Genomic DNA, 19,418 nt, shown 5'->3' on the forward strand with positions numbered 1-19,418 from the left:
CCGGGCCCCGCCCCCACGGAAACTTTACTCCTAGGAACCCTGGGGACCCCGGGGGGAGGGGGGGCTCAGGAATGCCTTATTCACTGTTCCTGAAATAGGATCATGGTCAAGTTGAGCAAAAGGTTTGAACGGCCAGTGGAGAACCTTGTCTGGTGTGGAGCCAGGCACGGGGCAGGGGTCAGGAGAGCTGGAGGCTAGGCTTTAGGAGGCTGGGAGAGCCCTTTCCCTCGGCGGGCCACGTTTCTGCAACCTGTGGACGGGCCCCGGCTTCCTCCTGGACGGAAACTCCTCTGAGACCCTGGGGAGGCGGGCGCGCCGCAGGGCAGCTCACCGGCCGGCGTCGGGGCAGCGGGAGGGACAAGGTTTGGGGACAGTCATGGGACGAAGGGGGCTCCCACACCTGCCTCCGGGGCCGGCGGGGAGAGGGAGGGAAGACGGAAGGGCGGGGCCGGCCCCCTGCGCCCGCCCCGCGCCTCGGCGCGCCCCTGCCCGCCCCCGGCCCGGCCCAGCCCAGCCCAGCCCGGCCCAGCCCCGCGGGCCGGTCACACGCGCCGCAGGCCGGCAGCCTCCCGCGCCCCGTGCGCCGCGCTGCCGTCCCGGCGCCCCTGCCCCCGCGCCGCCGCCCGCGCCCGCCGCCCGCCCGGCGCTCCCGGCGCCCGTGACCCTGCCCAGGGCGCGCGGGGCGGAGCGGGCATGGCCCGCCGGGGGGCCGCCGCGCTGGCGCTGGCCCTCGCGCTCCTGGCGGTGGCCCTGGCCCGGGTGGGCGCCCAGGGCGCAGCCCTCCAGGCCCCGGACTACTACGTGCAGGAGACCTGGAGCCGGGAGCCCTACTACGCGCGCCCGGAGCCCGAGCCCGAGCCCTTCTCGCCGCCGCTGCCCGCGGGGACCGGGAACGGGGAGCGGGAGCCGCGCCCGCCCGAGTCCAGGCCGCCCAAGACGGCGACCAAGCCCAAGAAGGCTCCCAAGAGGGAGAAGCTGGCTCCCGAGGCGCCGCCGCCAGGTAAGTGACTTTGTGCGCTGGGCGGCCCGAGGGGGCGCCCGTGGCCGCGCGCCTCTCCCAGCGGTGGCCCTCTGGTGCGAGGGGACAGCCGGCCTCCAGGCCCGTGTGTCTGGGGCGCGACCCACCCGTCGCTGCCCCCGCCTCGCTGGGGGACTGCCCTGCGCCTCCCGCCGGCCGCCCCGAGCTCCCGGGCGCCTCAACCGGCTGGCGCTCCCCTCGCAGGTCCAGGTGCGCCCAGTGGGGAAGCTGCCTGGGGAGCTGGTGGCCCCGGTTGGAAACTGGCCGAGCAAAGGCTCTTTCTGCCGGGCACCCTTCCTTCTCTGTCTACTTTTTGCAGTCTTCCTCCAGGGCGTGTTCTGGGGAGTGAATTTACGATTTGGCGACGTGAAGGGCTGGCTTGCTTTGGCACAACGGCCTTCTGGGAGAAAGCTCAGCAGTGGGCCTTTACCCAGCCACTGTCCCCTCTCAGCGCCCTCCCTGGGTCCCGTGAATCCCCTGCCCAGTTGGGGCAGGACGGCAGAGCCTCTGCTGGGGAGGCTCCTGTGCCCGCGGAGAGGTTGGGCTGCAGATGGCGGGAAAGCCTAGGGGCGCCTGGCAGCCTGCGGGCCAGCCTTCCATCCATCCGCCTCTGCCAGCCCTGTCTTGGCAAATGACTTCCATGCGGTTTCACTCCTTGGGGGGGGGGGGCACTTTCTCTTAATTGTTCCAAACGTTCTTTGCTTCAACCGCAGAGGGCCGTGGTCTTAGTATTTCAGGACTGGGGAGTGAGCAGGCTTGTAGCTAAATTCCCTGGCCTCGTCATGGCCTTCCTTGAAAGGAGATGCACGCCGGTGGCACCCTCACACAGCTCCTGGCATGGAAGGAATTGCTTTTGCTTGGCTAAAGGCTTCAGAAAGTCAGCAGGAGGTGACAGGAAACGGGAGGGGGTGGGGACACCGAACTCTTAAATGTGTGGGCCCATCTCAGCAGCCCCGCTGCACATGTACCGGGTTGAGGGTTGGGCCCTGCCATGCCTCAGCGTGTGAAGAGACTCTGCGAATGGGCAGGCGGTGCTGTGAGTTGTGTAACCCTGAAACAGAACCATCCAGAAATTCCAATATCTGCTGGGGAGTTAGGAGAGTTAAGATGCATAAAACCACAGTGGTTTGATAACAGCAGTAGGAGGAGACACACACATTTGTAGACCATCTGCTGTGCCTCCGTGAGGAGCTTTGTGTATAGCGGTGTCATCTAATTCTTTCAGTGGCTGTGGGGGGTGGGTATTCTTTTTATGTTACAGGTGAGGAACCCGAGGCACTGACCGTTTTAGGAAGCTGGCGTCGCTGGTTGGCTTGGGAGATTTGAAAGCCCTTCTCCTGTGCCTTTGGACCCAAGGCCTTTTGGCTTTGGTAGTTTGGATCAGATTTGCAGGTGCTTTTGGTTTTTAGTACCTGCTGTGGGATTAGCGCAGGGCTGGGCACGGTGGGCGGGAGACACGTATGTTGGGTTCTGGGACTCACTGCGGGGAGGGCAGGGGAATGTAAGAGAAGCCCCAGACGGACTCTGAGGACCACACTTCATACCCAGGTCTGGGGCTCGGCACTCAGCTTCCTGACTCTTGGTGTCCTCATCCACAGAGGAAGCCCGAACCTGCCACCTCTCTTGGCTCGGTCAGTTGGTTTAAAAGCTGTTCAACAGAACCTTCCAGTGTGTCAGCGGATGGCTGTGCTAGTCTGTCTGTGAGTTGTTCGTTCATTCCTCGGGTGGTTACCAAGGACCTGTTTGACACCAAGTGTTAAATAAGGTCCGGTGGGTAGAGAGCGCAGGTCACATCCCCTGCCCCTGTAGACAGCGCGGAAGGTGGGGGGGGGGGGAGGCTTTGAAAAAGTCATCACAGCTGTGCTGAGGGCTGGATCGCTGACCCCCAAACTGGAAAAAGGTCCTTGGAAATTCCAGACACCCCACTTCGAGGCTCCCTGGGAGAGCTGCCTCCCCCAGCCTGCCGTTCTTTGTCATGAGCTGGGTGAGCTTTTAAGAGCCCTCTCCCCCTCCCTCCCAGCAAGGACAAGCAAAGTGGGACCTTAACACCAACTTAAAACTCCGGTCCTCTTTTTTTTACCCCCCGTTTTTGAGTGTTTGGCCGGTGGAACCCTCCACCCCTGGGCTCTAAGTGGAGGAGACGGGTTTAAGAATGACTCCACCAGGGGAGTCCATGGTTGTTGTGTGCAGTTACACTGTGTTGGGAAAGTGGTTTTCCCCCACTGTAAGTGGCCGTTCGGTGTCTGTGCCACTCGTGGTGCAACGGAAGCATTCGTCCCTTCATTGGACTTTCTCACAAGCGGGTGGTCATTATGCCGTCGGGAGGCATTTGCGGAGGAAGGAACGTTGTATCGCAGCCTGGGGTGTGTAATGTGAACTTCCCGACCTGGCTTCACGGGGTGGATGGTGCACGATGCACACACCAGGCTCCGGAGGCCTGGTGGGGGAGTGAGGGGCTAGATTTAGAGGGCAGGAAGGTGGTAAACGTGTATGTGACTAATGTAAACGTTGATCATGTGCTTTGTCTTTACAGATGGCACCTCTTTTTCAGACCGCCCTGTCTTGCGTAAAGGTCGGGCTCGAGGGAAGTGGAAGGCAGGGGTTCTGTGTGGTAGGCTCCAGAGGGAGTCTTGTCTTAATCCCAGAGGAGGGTTTGCTTAAGGAACCGAGGATTTTGGGGACTTGATCTTGGTGTGAATTCTGCCCTGAGCCGTGGCTGTTCTGTCACGCCACCACCGAAATGTGCGACGGAAGTCACACGTTGCCGTTCTCCCGGAGGTGGCTCGGACAGCTGAATCCTTTGGTTAATTGAGCCCGTCGCGTTTTTTCCACGAGTGGCTGAGGGATTCCCAGGGAAGTAGAGCCCTGATGTACTGAGCGTTGTGGGATCTTTTTTAAGGTTTCATTTTAAAATAATTATAGGCTCACAGGCGATTGTAAAAATAGCATGGGGAGGGCCTGCGTAACCCGATGATAACGTTTTGTAGAACTGTAGTACGGGATTTCCCTGCCTTGGCAGTATTGAGGTTCTGTGCCAGTCGTATATGTTGTGGGGGTAGGATGGGGGGACTGTCCTGGGCGTTGTAGGCTGCAGTAGCCTCCCTGGCCTCAACCAGCGGCACCCTCCTCTTAGTTGTGACAGCCAGAAATGTCTCTAAACATTGCCAGATGTCCCGAGTGGGTTAGGATCGCCGCTCTATGCAGGGTCAAAGCTGTAAAGGGACATCGGCACAATACTATTCACTGTTTTACATACTTCACATTTGCGTGTGTGTGTGTGTGTGTGTGTGTGTTGTTTTCTGTAATTTTATCACTGGTACGGGTTCCTGCAGCCGCTCTTACCATCAGGATACAGACCCGAGGGCTTCTTTTTTTGAGGTCGAGTGGGACTCACGATGGCGCAGTTTCTGAGGTCCTCGTGGCGAACATCGGTTAATCCCAGAATTCTAGAACTTGGAGGAAACCGCGTGGTCGTGCGTGTGAATTCTTGTTCGCCGCAAGAGTCCTATGCTGGGCTGCCCGGTGTCCGCTCACGCCCTTCCACCGATGGGCTCTTCCTACCTCGTCCATTGGATGAATGGTACTGACTGCTAGAGTGTTCTTTCTCGTAGGGACCTACCCACCTCTTTCTAATTCCACTTATTCGGCTGTTACGAGCCACATTCAATAGTTTCTAGGTCCCTGCAGTTGGAATGCTTTGGGGTCCAGAGATGGAGGTCTAGGTGCCCAGTTTCCACGATCCCAGCACGAGGGGCGCCATAGGGGACCACGTTTTAGGCACGTGTGTGGATTTGGGACGTCCTTACCTTGCACGTCATCTCCAAAGGGTTTGTGGCTTTACTTTTTGTAGAAGATAAAATGGGACAGAAAAGCAAACCATAGGGGCGCCTGGGTGGCTCCGTCGGTGAAGCGTCCGACTTCGGCTCAGGTCATGATCTCGCAGTTTGTGAGTTCGAGCCCCGCGTCTGGCTCTGTGCTGACAGCTCAGAGCCTGGAGCCCGCTTCCGATTCTGTGTCTCCCTCTCCCTCTGCCCCTTCCCTGCTCACGACCGGTGTCTCTCTGTCTCTCAATGATAGAGAAACATTAACAAAAAATTAGAAAGGTCAACCGTCGTTCATAGACGTCACTCACCTTTTCCCTCCCCAGTGGTAGTGAGAAACAAACAGGCTGATACACCAGACACTAAAAAGAAGATGTTGTTTCTTCCCCCTCCCAGGCCTTGGGTTCCTTTCGGGCTTCTGCTTGTGGGCCTGTTTGTTGCTTTCTTCCGGGACTGGCGAGAAGGCGTCGCTGTTTTCGGTGCGGGCGCCCGCCGTCCTGGCCCACGGTCCCGAGCCTGTGGAATTTGCAGAGCGGGCCGCGAGCCACGTTCGTTTGTGTGTCTGTGCCCGGAATCAGCGAGTTTGTGTTCCGCGCTGGGTTGTGCCCCCGTCGCGGGGGCGGGGGGTGGGGGGCGGAAATAACCAAAGACTCGTTATTTGAGCATATGTGGTGGTAAACAAAGCCCCTTCTGTTGTGTGCTGCAAGCCAGTTGTTGGAAGGGGCCTCGCTTCGGAGGTTTGCCTCGTCTCCCTTCAGCGCGTCTTGCTGTGTTCGGCCTTCGGCCGGACACGTCGTCTCTTGGGCAGAGCTGGAGCGTGGAGATCGGGAGAACGTGTCAGCACGTCACTGTGTATTTTAAAAGCAATCACGGGGCCATCAGCACGCATGAACGCGTAGCAAGAGCTCTTTACGTCAGGGTGTTAAACACTCACTCGAAGGGTGACATCCGAAGCATTTGTCCAGATAAGCTCCCTATAAAATTCTGAGGGAAAGGATGCTTTATAAAGAAGGCCGTTTGATGTGCCCCAGCAAGCAGCTTTCTAAGACACCGCCTCTCTTTCCAGAATGCTTTCCAAAGTCAACTCGTCATGCTGGCAAGCCCCCAGCCTGTGCCCGTGCTTCCAGAAGCCAGGGTCTGTGCGTGGGTGACGAAGGGGAGACACTCCCATGTTAGGGGGAGGCTGGGTGAGATGCCACGGTTCTTAAAAAATAGCCCTTGTGTTCCCTGTGCACCTCAAGGGTCCAAGGCTGCCGGATCTCATGGCAGATGGTGCCTTCAGTGCTGGGAAAGGACAGCCAGGGCCTCTGAGGCTGGGTGTTGAGGTGAGGATGTCCTCTGGATGTCCCCACCGGGGCCGGGGAGCCTGGGCTCTCAGGCTTGGCATCTCCAGCAATGACTCTGCCCTCTGTGGCTTTTTGAGGTCCCTGCCACCCTAGTGCCACTCTGGGATCACGAAACCCATGAAATTAGGGTGTCTTTGGATGGCTGGTGCCCAGAACTGATTGGCACCTGGTTGGCTCCTCATCCAGGCATCACGGAATGGTCGGAGGGGCACAGAACACCTCCGGAATGTTGACTGAGGACTCCAGTGTCACAGATTTGTTTGGAATTCTCGATCACGCGAAGGCACGTGTGGGCTGTTTGGCAGTTCACAATTCAGAGAGGGCCGGGATCGAAATCTGGTTCGGCCACTCAGGGGCACGTGTGGCTTCTCCAAGCCTCGGATTCCTCACTGTGACTCAGGACTCAGGATGCTTCCTGAGGTGTGGCGGGTCAACCTCCAGCCTCCCGGCCCTCGGAGACTCGGTATGGGGGCCCCTCCTACCCGGTCCCCCAGAGTCCCCAGCCAGGCTGAGTCCCGGTGGGTCTCGCTCAGTAATGCAGCCTAGGTTTATTGGTATTTCCTTCTCTGCGTCTTTCTTCCCTTGAACTCCATGCAGTCACCTCCCAGATATACTTCTGCACCCAAGGCTGCGTCTCGGGCTGTTTCCAGGTGGCACCCAGCCGAGACAGGCAAGTGCCAGCGGTGGCCTGCCCAGCGCCTGGCACATCCCCATCTGTTGCTTTTCCGCTGGTGGATCCTTCGAAGCAAAGGGCTTCTTATGTGGTTGCAGGTCAGGAAGGTGTCTGCCCCTGTGTAGATGTCGGGAGCGGCTGGCCCTCACGCCCCTGAGGCCCTGCTGGGGACCAAGCCTGCACGAGAGGCTGGCCCAGAGGAGGGGAGGGTGGCCTGCTAGTTTCCTAGGGAATACCCAGCAGAGCGGGGAGGGGAGAGCTTTTGACTGATTGGTTGGCTGGTTGATTTGGGTCTAGCCCTGGTGAAAAGTACTTAGAGAGCTGTGCTAAGTGCCTCCCAGCTCCACCCCAGACCTTCAAGGTCCCTGATTCACGGAGGCAGGTGTCTCATTCAACCACTCAGCCTGCCTTTCGGGATCTACTCGGTCCTCGGATTCCTGTCTCTACCAGGAGCTTGACTTTCTCAGAACTGGAGGAGACACAGGCTAATTCCCTCCCCATGCCATGGCCCTAGGCCCGCGAACACCCGCACACACGTTCACCTGCCGTGTCTTCCCGGCTGCCACGCGTGAGGGTTCTCTGCGGACGTGCGTGGTTGTGGAACCGCAATTACTGTCTGTCCTGAGCATCTGCATTTTGGGGGAGCTCCCGAGAACCCGTTGTGCGTTTGGGCGAGGCCCTTTCCTCTCACGTGGGTTCCTCAGCCAGAGGCAGGAGAGGAGCTTAGGACCCCCGGGCTGAATCCTTCACCAGAGAGAGCACAGACCCCCTTGGGCTGGAATTTCCTGGGGAGAATGCAAAATATGCAGCAAAGAATTTTTTTTTCAGTTTCTGGAAGGGGGGGGGGGGGCTTGCGACTGGAAGCTCCTTGTATATAGAGTGGGGAAAAAATAGTTTCCTATCAACCGAGAAGCATGATGTTTATCACCATAGACCAGAATAGAACATGTGGCCCTCGTCCGCACTTCATTTTGCTACTTCTAAGGAATTCGCTTTTGTCACGCAGCCCAGATGGAGTTGTTGATTTTCTCTGCGCATTATTCCGCTGTCCTTTCATCTGCCTTCTGTGCCGACCGCGTGCCGCCTTTCTTGCTGGAAGCGAGGAAGGGGACTGGGAAGGGCCTCGCCTTGGAGCCCGCCTCCGGCTCTCCCGCCTCCTGGCTCTGTCCGTGACCGTGGGTGGGTCTCTTCTCTCCCGCTTCTGTGCCTCAGTGTCCCCGTCTGTAATTCACGGTCAGCTTCCTGCCCTCTCTGGGTCCTCGCCCACACCCGGTGTGGCGATCCACGTGGAAGTGCCTCCCAGGTTGTGACTCACGCTCCACGTGTGAGCGGTTACCCTTTAGCGGCTGGGGTGGCGCTTCGTGACGAGTGGGGCTGGGGGGCTGGGGGGGTGGCGTCGGTGACGGAGAGAGAGACGCTGTCTTTTATTTGGTGGTTGCGGCAGGCCAGGCACTGCCCTGAACGCTTGACGTACGTTGTTTGTCTCCTCCCCTAAGTTCCACTGAGACAGGCGCCGTGTCTCCTTGTGTTGTCGATGAGGGCACGGAGCCTAGGGAGTGAGGTGGGTCACCGTGGGGCAGGGCAGCGGCAGAACCCGGCTGCCCGGGGCTGGGGCCCGAGCCGTAGGCCTACGATAGGCTGGAACTCTGTCACCGGATAACCAGAGGAGGTGACAGGGCTTCTGTGATCTATGCCCCTTTGCCACCTCCTCGGGGATTGTGTTCCCCACATGTCGGTCCCCCCTGGGGAGTTCAACTCTCAGGGCTTTGACATCTGCCCCGCGCCTGGGCCCCCGGTGGCTCCCCTGAGCTGCGTGGGCACGTTTGTGTCATGGGCGTCGATGCGGCACACGGGAGGTGAGGCTGGGGGCGTCACCGGGCCCCACTCTTTGACGCTTGCTCCCATGGTGGCACGGAGGCTCCACAGAGGTTGTCCTGGGAGAGAGAAGGCTTGCAACCAGTGGCCGACTTCGGGGGAGGGTTGGGATGGAACATTCTTTTCCAGAACTTTGGCTTTTCCCTCACATATTTTGTAAAACTTTTTTCGTCCTTAATATCCTATCTTTCTGCCCAATAAGACTCCACACTCGTAAAAGTGATGGCACCGGTTTTTGTAAACAACCAAGATCTTTACGGACCCCTGGTCAGGCCCTTCAGAGGGGGCCATCTTTGGAGGTCACTGGCCGTGACATTCCTCCCCACAGAAGAGGGCAGATGCTGAGGTGACATCAGGCTGATGTCAGATGCTCATAGGTTCTCTGGCTCAGCTCTCTTCTGAACATTTTGGCTCTTTGGCTTTCTTGACCTGAGGGGGCACTTTCATGGAAAATGAAAGATACTCCCAGCAGGCATCACTCCAGAATACGATGGAGAGAGCATCAGCTTTGGCTGGACCCAATGTGCCCTTTGAATTTTTTGAAGACTTAAGGTTTTCTTGATGAGTATCTTTTTTTTTGGGGGGGGGGGTGGTGACTGTAGAACAGTCTGAAATGATTCATTAATTGGCACAAAGTCCACTAGATGTTTTTGGTATTTTTCAACTTGCTTTTTTAAAGTCCAAATAAACGTCCTTCTCCGCAGACCTGCCCTTCCTCTTGTTCTCGTCTGTTTGTCATTTAGTGACTCATTAGCTTGTTCATTCATTCATTCATCACAGCTTATTACGTACCAGACTCCAGAGATACGGCAGTAAACAGAACGAGACACAGTCCCTGCCCTCATGAACAGACTGACATATGTTACACGCATGTGATGATGCTTCACAGCACAGGTAGTGGGGGCTCCGGGACCCCGCCCGGGCCCTCTTTTCCTGTAGGTACACCTGTATCCCAGCTGCTGGGGTCTTGGCTGTGATGGCTCATAGCTGATCCCTTCTCCAGAATATAGGTGGGAAATGTACATCTGTCACTCTTTAGTTGGTTGATGTGTGGCCAAGCTAACCAACTGCAGAAGAGGTGGCTTCTTGTCTCAAGGTGGGGACAATGCTCTGTGTGTCGTTCCTGCTCCAGAGCTGCCCGTGGGATCAGGCTGAATCCGCCTCTGGCTGAGAGAGAATTCAGCCTTACTCAGCTCCTTCCTCTGCCCTGTCCTTCTTCTCCCTCCCCTTTCCCTTTAGAACCCCGCCCCCTTCCCCCCTAGCCACCCCCGTGATATATCGTGTGTAACTGAACCCCTGCATCAGGCTCCGCTTAGAGGCAACTCTACCTAAGAAAGGTGTTATCAGAGCCCACCCGAGGAGACATTGATTTAGCTGGGGAGTTCGGGAAAGCCAAAAGAGGAGGTGCCAAAGCTGAGATGTGCAAGATTAGCAGGAGTTAATTAGAGAACAATGCAAGGAGGAGGACCAGCGCATGAACTTAAGGCTGAAAGGAGGCTGGTATTTCAGGAGCAGAGAGAGGGAGTACAGCATGACAGAAGCTGGAAGGACCAGGGGAATGAGCAGATAGGCTTCCTAGAGTCTGGTAAGGAGTCTTTCCAATTGGTGGGGGCATCATCACTCCCATTCCCCCAGCCAGGGCCTTGGAGAGAACTGGTAGGAGGAACCCAACCTGGTGGGAAATCCTAGCGCTGTGGTCAGAAGTCCGGAGTTCCCAGCTCCGTTTTATCAATTAGGTGTGGTGTCACCACCTGGGCCCCCCGCGAGGGTCAAAGTCCTACCGTAGGGTATTTTGCAGTTTTCGAATAGGGACGGCCTGTATGTATACACTGTTTTTATGGGGAGTGTTAATTTCCCTGGGTGTTCGCAGCGACCCACTTCATCTCCTGTGACCACAAGCCCCTCAGCGTCCAGGGTGCCAACACTGGGGACAGGGGAGGCAGAGGGCGGGGGCGCTACTCTGCCGACGATGGTTGAATTCTCACCATCCTGGGAGGACTCTGACATGTGTGGAAGTAAAGGCATTTCTCTCTCTCCTTCTTTTTAGGTAAAAATAGCAGCAGAAAAGGCGTGAGAACCAAGAGCTCTGAGAAGGCTGCCAGTGATGATCACAGCGTCCCCGTGGCCCGTGACGAAGTCAGAGAGGGTGAGGGAGGCCCTGTGGAGAGCCTCCACCGGCCCAGGGCGGGCAGAGTCCCTTGGAACAGCTGCCAGCTGCAGATTCCCCTGGGGCTGCCTGGGGCTGCCTGCTGTCTGCGGGCCTCTCTGGCCTCTGCGGCCTCTCTTTTACCATTATCGAATGGGGGAGGAGGGAAACATTCAGAGCCACTCTCTCTCCTGCAGGGCGCAGAAACTCACAGCCGCATTTTCCCCACTGACTCAACAGAAGTCATTGCAGAATCTCTGCAGGGTGGGTTGCCTTGTCCGCCCCCGCCCTGTGCCGCCTGGCATGGCAACCTCATTTCCTTTCTGGTGGGGCCTCATAGCTGCCCGTGTACATTACGTGTACGTTTCTTATCTCCCAGCCAGACCCAGGGGCCTCTGGAGTCAGAGAGAGAGTCTCGTGTTTACAAACCACGTGATGCTAGTCTTGGGGTCCTACTCCATTGTAAAAATACTGGTCTTTTAATTACTTACCTTAGGATGGCCGAAGACATCGGTTCTAGACTCCTGGGTCAAGTCTGGCCCACTAGCGCTGGCTGTTACCGTGATCGACTGTGACCGTCACTGTTACTCTATCTCTATTACGCTAAGCTCTGGTATCTAGGATTGCACTTCTCCTAATATTAATAGCAACCATTTCTTAAACATTTCAACTTTCAGTAGCTTAAGGCCAGGCACTGGGCCTCGTGTGCAGTATCTCTCAGTGTCTCTCTGCATGTGGTGGATATTACCGGTATCGTCATTATCATTATCCATATATTTTTAAATTTTTAATGTTTTTATTTATTTTTTTGAGAGAGAGAGAGAGGGAGACAGAGCACGAGCAGGGGGAGGGGCAGAGAGAGAGAGGGAGACCCAGAATCCAGAGCAGCTCCAGGCTCCGAGCTGTCAGCACAGAGCCCGACGCGGGGCTCGAACTCACGGACCGCGAGATTGTGACCTGAGCCGAAGTCGGACACTCAGCCGACTGAGCCACCCGGGCGCCCTGTACCATTATCTGTATTTTATGGATAAGGAGAATGAGACTTGGTAGTATGTGTCATTTGCTTGTGGTTATGCAGCCTGTAAGTGGCAAAACGGGGATTGGAACCCAAGATTTTGAGTCTAGACTTTCTGCTTAGCGCAGCCGCTTAAGTAAACACAATGTTTCACAACTTTGCCTGTAAGGAGGCAGGATCTGTTTTCAGCTGCTCTGTGAGCCCATCCACGTGTAATAGAGTCGGTTGTCATGAAGGGAGCTGCAAATTCCCTTAGGCGTAATGTCATGGTTTGGGGCTGTGTTTCTAACCAAAAACTTACCGTCTAAGAAATCATAGGTATGACCAACAGTGCCTCCTAAAATACAAACGGAAATTCAACAAACTTCTGTAATCACTTAACAAGTAGGAATTCTCTCCCATTTTAAAGCAGACAGGCACACACTGTTGCCATTGCCATCAGTCTGTGGTAGGGTCCCCTCCCTAAGGAGAGAAAAAAAAGAGAGAAAAGGAAAACACACACACACACACACAAAAACCCCGTGAAGGTAGCCTGACTATGCGCCTACGTGACAAGATCCCTCATGACCTTGTAAACATGAGATCACTTGATCAGACTGCATGTTTGTGTGTTACCATAAATGGGAGGCAAAGAAATAGAAAATGTATAAAAAAACTACTCTACGTGGCGTGCGGGGCTCAGTTCTTCGGGTACGAACCCAACTGAGCGGTGCCGGCACGAATAAAGTTGCTTCCTGGAAAGAGAAGCCTCAGGGTCACGACTCTGTGTGAGAATCCGGCCACGTATCAGGAAGGTGAGCTGAGGACGCGTGATGTGGGGCTGCGTCTCTGCTTCTTCCCCCTGGTGGACCCCGTGACCTTGGGGGTCGCAGTGAAATGGGTGATAATCGGACGCCCACCTCGGGCAGGCCTTGGGCACGACTTTTGTCCCTGTGTCCCAGCAGGCTGATCAAAACGCCAGCGGTCCCTTCAGGATCACAGGGTTGGTCAACGCCTTCCAGGGCTGGGTTCTTGCTGCCCTCGGATGCGGGCCGCCGAGGCCTTTACTGTTTTGTTCATTTTTGAGTACTTTAAACATTAGAAAAAATATTTTGTCTAGATCTTTTTTTTTTTTCCTTTTCTTTTAGCTTTGGCACGGGGGTTGGTTCAAATTGTTTTAGTTGTTCATTCCCAGGACTGGAAGTTATTAAAATTTGGGGAGGCATTTGCAGGAAGATTTTTCAAGGCCCATTTCTTTACACATGTGTGTACGTGCGTGCACACACGCGCACGTGTGCTCTAGCCCACTCAGAGTTGTGTCCCTGGCCTCGGCCTCAGAGCGCTGTCTGCGTGGGCTGGGGTCCCTGGTCTCCAGGACAGCCGGCACGGCTCTGATTCACTGAGTGCGCTGCAGGGGATTTCGGTGTGTGGGACTTCTTTACATCGCCCTCCTGTTAAAACAAAATCGAGGCATTGGGGGTAACCCAGGGGGGCAGAGGAGCCGTGTGGGGGGCCGTGATGTGCAAATATAGGAGGGAGAGAGAAGACCTGGCCGTGGAGGTGGTGCACGGAGGCAGGTACCCCTGCAGTTAGGAACCCTGGCCTGGGGTCAGGCAGGAGCCCCCGGGGGAGGTGCTGGGCAGAACGGGGGGCCTCACATACGTAGCCGGGCACTCTCAGAACCCGGTGCCCAGCCTCCTCTCTGTCTCTCCCCAGATCTCGCTGGGCAGGTGGCAGGATGAAGGGGTCGGGTGGCAGGTGGACAGACGTCACCTGCATCGTGGTCGATGGAGATGTCACCCGCTTCATCTTCAAGGTGTGGGTGGTCCAGACATCAGCCCCGTCTCGTTATGTGAGCGGGTGCCATCAAGGGCTTGTGTCAGATGCGGACTTCTCCCCTTGGGGACTCTGGCTTGGAGGACACGTGACTGAGGAGCACTGTCAGCTCGGGCAGCAAAGCGCATCTTAGATACTGTCCTGAGATGGTCCATGCGGTTGGTTGCATCATTGGTCTAGTTCGTCAGCTCTCCTTGTGTCTGCCCCATTGTCATGTGACTTTTCCGTTCCCTTCACAGCAGGCGAGAGCCCCTTGCCTTTGGGCTGGTCTGTGTGCCTTGCCGGGTCCGGCAAGAATAGAATAAGGCGAATGCCAAGGTGCCAGTTCTGAGCTGAGGCCTTGAGACAGTTTACTTGTTTCTGTTTGCCTCTCATTTCTGATCTCTGCCTCCTTTTTTTTTTTTTTTTTTTGTTAAGTTTATTTGCTTATTTTTTTTTCCAACTTTTTTTTTTTTTTTTTTTTAATTTATTTTTGGGACAGAGAGAGACAGAGCATGAACGGGGGAGGGGCAGAGAGAGAGGGAGACACAGAATCGGAAACAGGCTCCAGGCTCCGAGCCATCAGCCCAGAGCCCGACGTGGGGCTCGAGCTCACGGACTGCGAGATCGTGACCTGAGCCGAAGTCGGACGCTTAACCGACTGTGCCACCCGGGCGCCCCTAATTTGCTTATTTTGAGAGAGAGCGAGCGCACAAGTGGGGGAAGGCAGAAAGGGAGAGAGAGAGAGAATCCCAAGCAGGCTCTGCACCATCAGCTCAGAGCCCCGTGCAAGGTTCACACCCACAGACTGCAAGATCATGACCTGAGCCAAAATCACGAGTCGGATGCTTAACTGACTGAGCCCCCCAGGCGCCCCTGCCTCCTTTTTCACCCCAGCCGGACACGGGCTTGTTTCTTACACGTGTTGTGTGCTGAGAACACGGGTCATGTGTTTTCTCCCAAGGGAACTGGACAGGCGTCTGAGTTGGTAACGGAGAGGCCATCTTGGGATGAGGGATGAGGCTTTACCCTCACTGGCTGTGCGACTCTGGGCAAGGCCCTAACTTCTCTGTGACTCAGTTTCCTCCTCTGCAGAGTGGGGAGGACATCCCTTTATGGGGCTACGTGACCGTGAAATAGCGTCCGAAGGACGCTGCACGCAGAGCACACGGCAAGCCCTCGGCGAGCATTAGCGATGGCTTTTATTTGCTATCTGGGACTTGTTTTGTGCGTGTGTCTCAGTTACAGGAGTTGGCAGACGTTTTTAAAGGATCAGACCGTAAATATGTGGTTTGTTGGCCAAGAGGCAAAATTGAGGACATTATGTACTTAAATAACCATTTAAAATGTAACCATTAAAAACTACAAAACTATTCTTATCGCTTGGGCCCTACAAACACAGGTGGTGGCCTCGATTTGGCCATCACATGGGCTGAGGCTTGCCAACCCCTGGCTTCGAACTTCAGTTTTCTGCAAATGCTGCCTCCAGGAAGCCTGCCCTGATCACCTCTCTTTCATTTTCCTAGACCTCCTCCTCAGGGTCCAGTCCCCTCCTCTGTCACATCCTAGTGACTCCTACGGGCAGCCCTTCTCTTCTGTGAGGATATGAGTCTCAAGAGCTCGGGATCCTCTGTTTCTTCTCAGGATACACCCAGTGCTCGACATGAATGGCGGACTCGTTTACTGAGCCCCTGCCCCGTGCTGGAACTAGCGTTCTGGGCTACAGAACGCGTACTCTGTGTGTGTTCAAGTGGATTCTTCGTGACCCAGGACAGCTGAGCCAGCCTCCGTAGGAAGTGGTCTTTGATCTGTAGGAAAGGAACGTGATTTCCCGCCATCGTGGGTGTAGAATGGGTTTCCCCAAGGGATGCATGTCGGTGAATGGGAGCTTCCTTATGCCTGGGCTGGGTGAGATTTGAGGCTGTAAGCAGGTACCCTGCTTGGGGATTGACCTACTCTGTGTGTGTGTGTGTGTGTGTGTGTGTGTGTGTGTGTGTGTGTGATACATGAGAGTGTTTCACTGCTGTGGGCAGTTTGGTTTTTCATCCAAGCCCTTGTTGGGAGCCTTTCCCGACTGTTGTGTGGTCAGACGCTCCCTGGGGCTCAGCTCTGGTCTCCCCTAGACATCTGGCAGAGCTGTTGAGGGCAGGGGAGTGAGTCTGAGACTCCCGATTCTGGAAGAGGTGCGGCTGATGTGGTCCCGGCAGTGATAATGCGGTCACGTCTGTATTTCAGACCCCTTGGAAGCGAGGGGGGCGGCCAGGGGCCAGGATTGGGATGGGGTCGCACCCCTCTCGGACATACCTTGCTCGGGAAACCTGATGAATGTGGGCATCTGGGACACCTCCACGCTTTGCTAGCCCCCCACTTTCAACTCTGTCTCAAACTTGCCTAGAAAGTTATTTCAGTCTCTTGGGGCACCTGGGTGGCTTAGTCGGTTAAACGTCCGACTCTTGGTTTCAGCTCAGGTCCTGATCTCATGGCGCGTGGGATCGAGCCCCACATCGGGCTCTGGACTCACAGCACGGAACCTGCTTGGAATTCTCTCTCTCTCCCTCTCTCTCTCTGCCTCTCCCTCACTTATGCTCTCTCTCTGTCTCTCAAAAATAAGTCAACTTAAAAAAGAAGAAAGTTATTCTTCAGTCTCTGAAGTGAAACATGTCTTGTAAGGATTTCCCAGCCTTCCTTTGCAACGTGAGAGATTTATTTTGTTCTCCCAGTGGTTTTGTGGCAGGGCCTTCCCCGGGTCGGGTTAGGGGTCCTGGGCTCGCCGTTGCCCACGGTACGCTGTGAGCTGAGTGTCTGTTAATGCCCTGTGGGCCATGGTGAGCCTGGGGCCACAGGCTGCAGAGGCCTTGGTTTGGAACCAGGGCCACAGTGCCCTGCAGAGAAATTCCTTCCAGATGAGGGGTCGGGGGACGGGGCTCTGATGTGGTCGGGAGCACCATGGGCTCCGCTTACTTTCTGTCACCCAGCTGACCCCGGGTACGGTTCTGGGCCACCGAGGTCACACTAGTGACCTTGCCGAGGAGACACTGTAGCTCCTTTGAGCCCGTGCAGCAGAGGCCAGCCCACGTCTTGGGATTTTGCTCGCGTGACCTTTCTGCCTGTCTTCTTCCCATCCTGCCGCTGCTTCTGTGATGAGACCCTCCTCTGCAATTCTGCTCCGCTGGCTCTGGGATGGGCTTAGCAGAAAACCGAATTTGCCACGTCACCCCCTGAAACTTAGGAAGAGACACAGAAATTTAATTCCACGTAAAGTGCAAGTTGTTCTAGAACAGATTTCTTTCCTGGCCTGTGAAACGTGTCGACCACGCGAGTAGTGGACGCACCTTGCAGAAAATTTGAAAGATGCAGAAAACAAAGACGAGAATAAAACAAAACACAGTCTTATCTTCCAGAGACAACCGCAGTCAGCATTTGGAGTCTGTCTCTCCACTCTTGTCTGTGTGTGTGTGTGTGTGCGTGTGCGTGCGTGCGTGTGTGTGTGTGTGTGTGTGTGTGTGAATTTATAAAACCTCCTTATATGTGAAGGACAAGAGACCCTCCGTTTATATGTTGCAGTGTAGTTAAGAACTCAGGAACCGCACTGAGTCGAACTCAAAACCCAGTCCACTGTTTATTAGCTGTGTGCTCTCGGATGTGTTATTTAACTTCTCTGTGCCTCAGTTTCCTCAGATACAAAATGGGGGTAATAATTGGACATCCCCATCGGATCGGGATAAGTGTCTAATAAGGTCACTTGAATAAAGCACTTGCAACAGTGGCTGACAAGTAGGTTCCAGTGAAAGAGCTTTGTATCAGTCATTGATGTGGGCCCTGAGGGCCCTTGCCGCATGTTTTAAAGGCCTGGGCCAGGGCAGGAACATAGAACGATCTGTTCCTCGAACGTTTGAAAGAACGAGATAGTAAATTCCTTTGAACTAGGCGTTTTCCACCCAAGAAATTCTTTGATCAATCTGCTTCCTTTCATGGTTACTGATCTGTGAGAGTTTTTATTTTTGTAGTAATGTTGATAAGGTTTATTTTGAAGACATCAGCGCTCTATTGACGTATTTTCTTTTTGCAGCGTGTGTGCTTATGTTTTGTTAATTTGTCAGCTTATTTATTTTCGAGAGGTTTTAGATTTTAGATTTAGAAAAATGAAGGGAGACACAGAGAGTTCCTGTGTATCTCCACTCCTCTGCTTTCCTACCGTGATACATTTGTTGCAAGTGTTGGGAATATTGATACGTTCTTATTAACTGGAGCTCATAGGTTACATGAAGGCTTCGGGTGTTTGTCTTTGTCTTACATTCCCTGGGTTTTGGCAAATGTGTAACGACGCGTAGCTGCCATTAGAGTACCATACAGAATGGTTTCACTGCCCTAAAACTCCCCGGTACCCCAGCGTCTTATTTCTCTCCCCCTCCCCTGAACCCCTGGCAACCACTGATCTTTTGACTGTCTTCAGAGTTTTACCTTCTCCACAATGTCACCTAGTGGGAATCATAGAGCATGTAGCTTTTCTCATTTCTTTCACTTAGTAATATGCATTTAAAGTTCCTCCCTGTCTTTTCAAGGCTTGATAGCTCATTTCTTTTTATCACCGAATAATATTCCATTGTCTGGCTGCACTACACACAATGTACTCATCCATCGAAGGACATTTTGGTTGCTTCCAAGTTTTGGCAATTATGAATAAAGCTGATATAAATATTCATGGGCAGGTTTTTTTGTGTGGCCATGTTTTCAACTCATTTGGGCAAATCCCAGGGAACACAATTACTGGATATTATGGGAAGAGTATTTTAAGTTTTATAAGGAATTTTGTCTCATTTATAGTACCCCCCCAACAACAACAAAAATTGGTGTTACTGTTTCTTTTTTTTTTTTTTTGTCCTTTCAATATGCATTCTGAAATCTTAAAAAAAATTTTTTTTAATGTTTATTTATTTTTGAGAGGGGGGAGGGGCAGAGAGAGAAGGAGACACAGAATCCGAAGCAGGCTCCGGGCGCTAACATGGGGCTCGAGCCCACGAACCACAAGATCATCACTTGAACCGAAGTCGGGTGTTCAACTGACTGAACCACCCAGGCGCCCCTAACTTTCTTTCTTGCTTTCTTTTTTAAAATTTGTTTATTTTTGAGAGAGAGAGTGTGAGCGACGGAGAGGCAGAGGCAGCGCCCTGGGTGCTGTAAGCCCAGAGCCCCATGTGGGGGTCAGTCCCACGAACCGTGAGATCAGGACCTGAGCTGAAATCAAGAGTCAGACGCTTAACCGAAGGAGCCACGCAGATAGCCCTGCATTCTGAAACCTTTACGAATTTGTTACCACATCACTGATGTGATTTTCTGCCGATAATATTTCACTCTTACTGCTTTCCCGTTATTTCACTGATAATATTTCACTCTTACTGCTTCATGCAGGATATTTCCTACTTTTATTTTTAAATAAAGCAGACATATAGAAAAACTACATATAATATGTATGTTCTTTTAACAAACATCTGTAAAGCTAATCCCTGTGTAACCATCACCTGAATCAAGAAGTAAGAGTCTTGTCAATCTTCCCTGTCACATCATTATCCCTTCCACTGTCGAGGTGACCTCTATTCCAGCTTTGACAGATTTTCCTCATAGTTTTACTGCTTATGTTTGTATCTCTGGATAAGGTAGTTTGGCCTAATTTTGAAATTCACATAAATGGAATCATACTGTGTGTACTCAGTCACACATATCTTGTAATTT

The 19,418-nt window shown here is 54.2% G+C and overlaps 1 protein-coding gene across 2 annotated transcripts in view; it reads left to right on the forward strand.

Moving 5' to 3' along the window:
- The first annotated feature begins 560 nt into the window (after nucleotides 1–560).
- CPXM2 (carboxypeptidase X, M14 family member 2) overlaps nucleotides 561–19,418 on the forward strand; it is a 140,581-nt gene continuing 121,723 nt past the window's right edge. The window contains exons 1-2 of one of the 2 annotated variants that reach the window (XM_060641267.3): nucleotides 561–1,000; nucleotides 10,781–10,879. In XM_060641267.3, the coding sequence (XP_060497250.3) occupies nucleotides 694–1,000; nucleotides 10,781–10,879 (406 nt within the window). In that variant the 5' untranslated portion in view covers nucleotides 561–693. The remainder of the gene's footprint in view (nucleotides 1,001–10,780; nucleotides 10,880–19,418) is intronic. The other variant, XM_060641266.3, reaches the window with a different exon arrangement.

This window comes from Panthera onca, chromosome D2, assembly GCF_046562875.1.
Source record: "Panthera onca isolate mPanOnc1 chromosome D2, mPanOnc1 haplotype 2, whole genome shotgun sequence".
In the NCBI taxonomy this organism is placed as follows: domain Eukaryota; kingdom Metazoa; phylum Chordata; class Mammalia; order Carnivora; family Felidae; genus Panthera; species Panthera onca.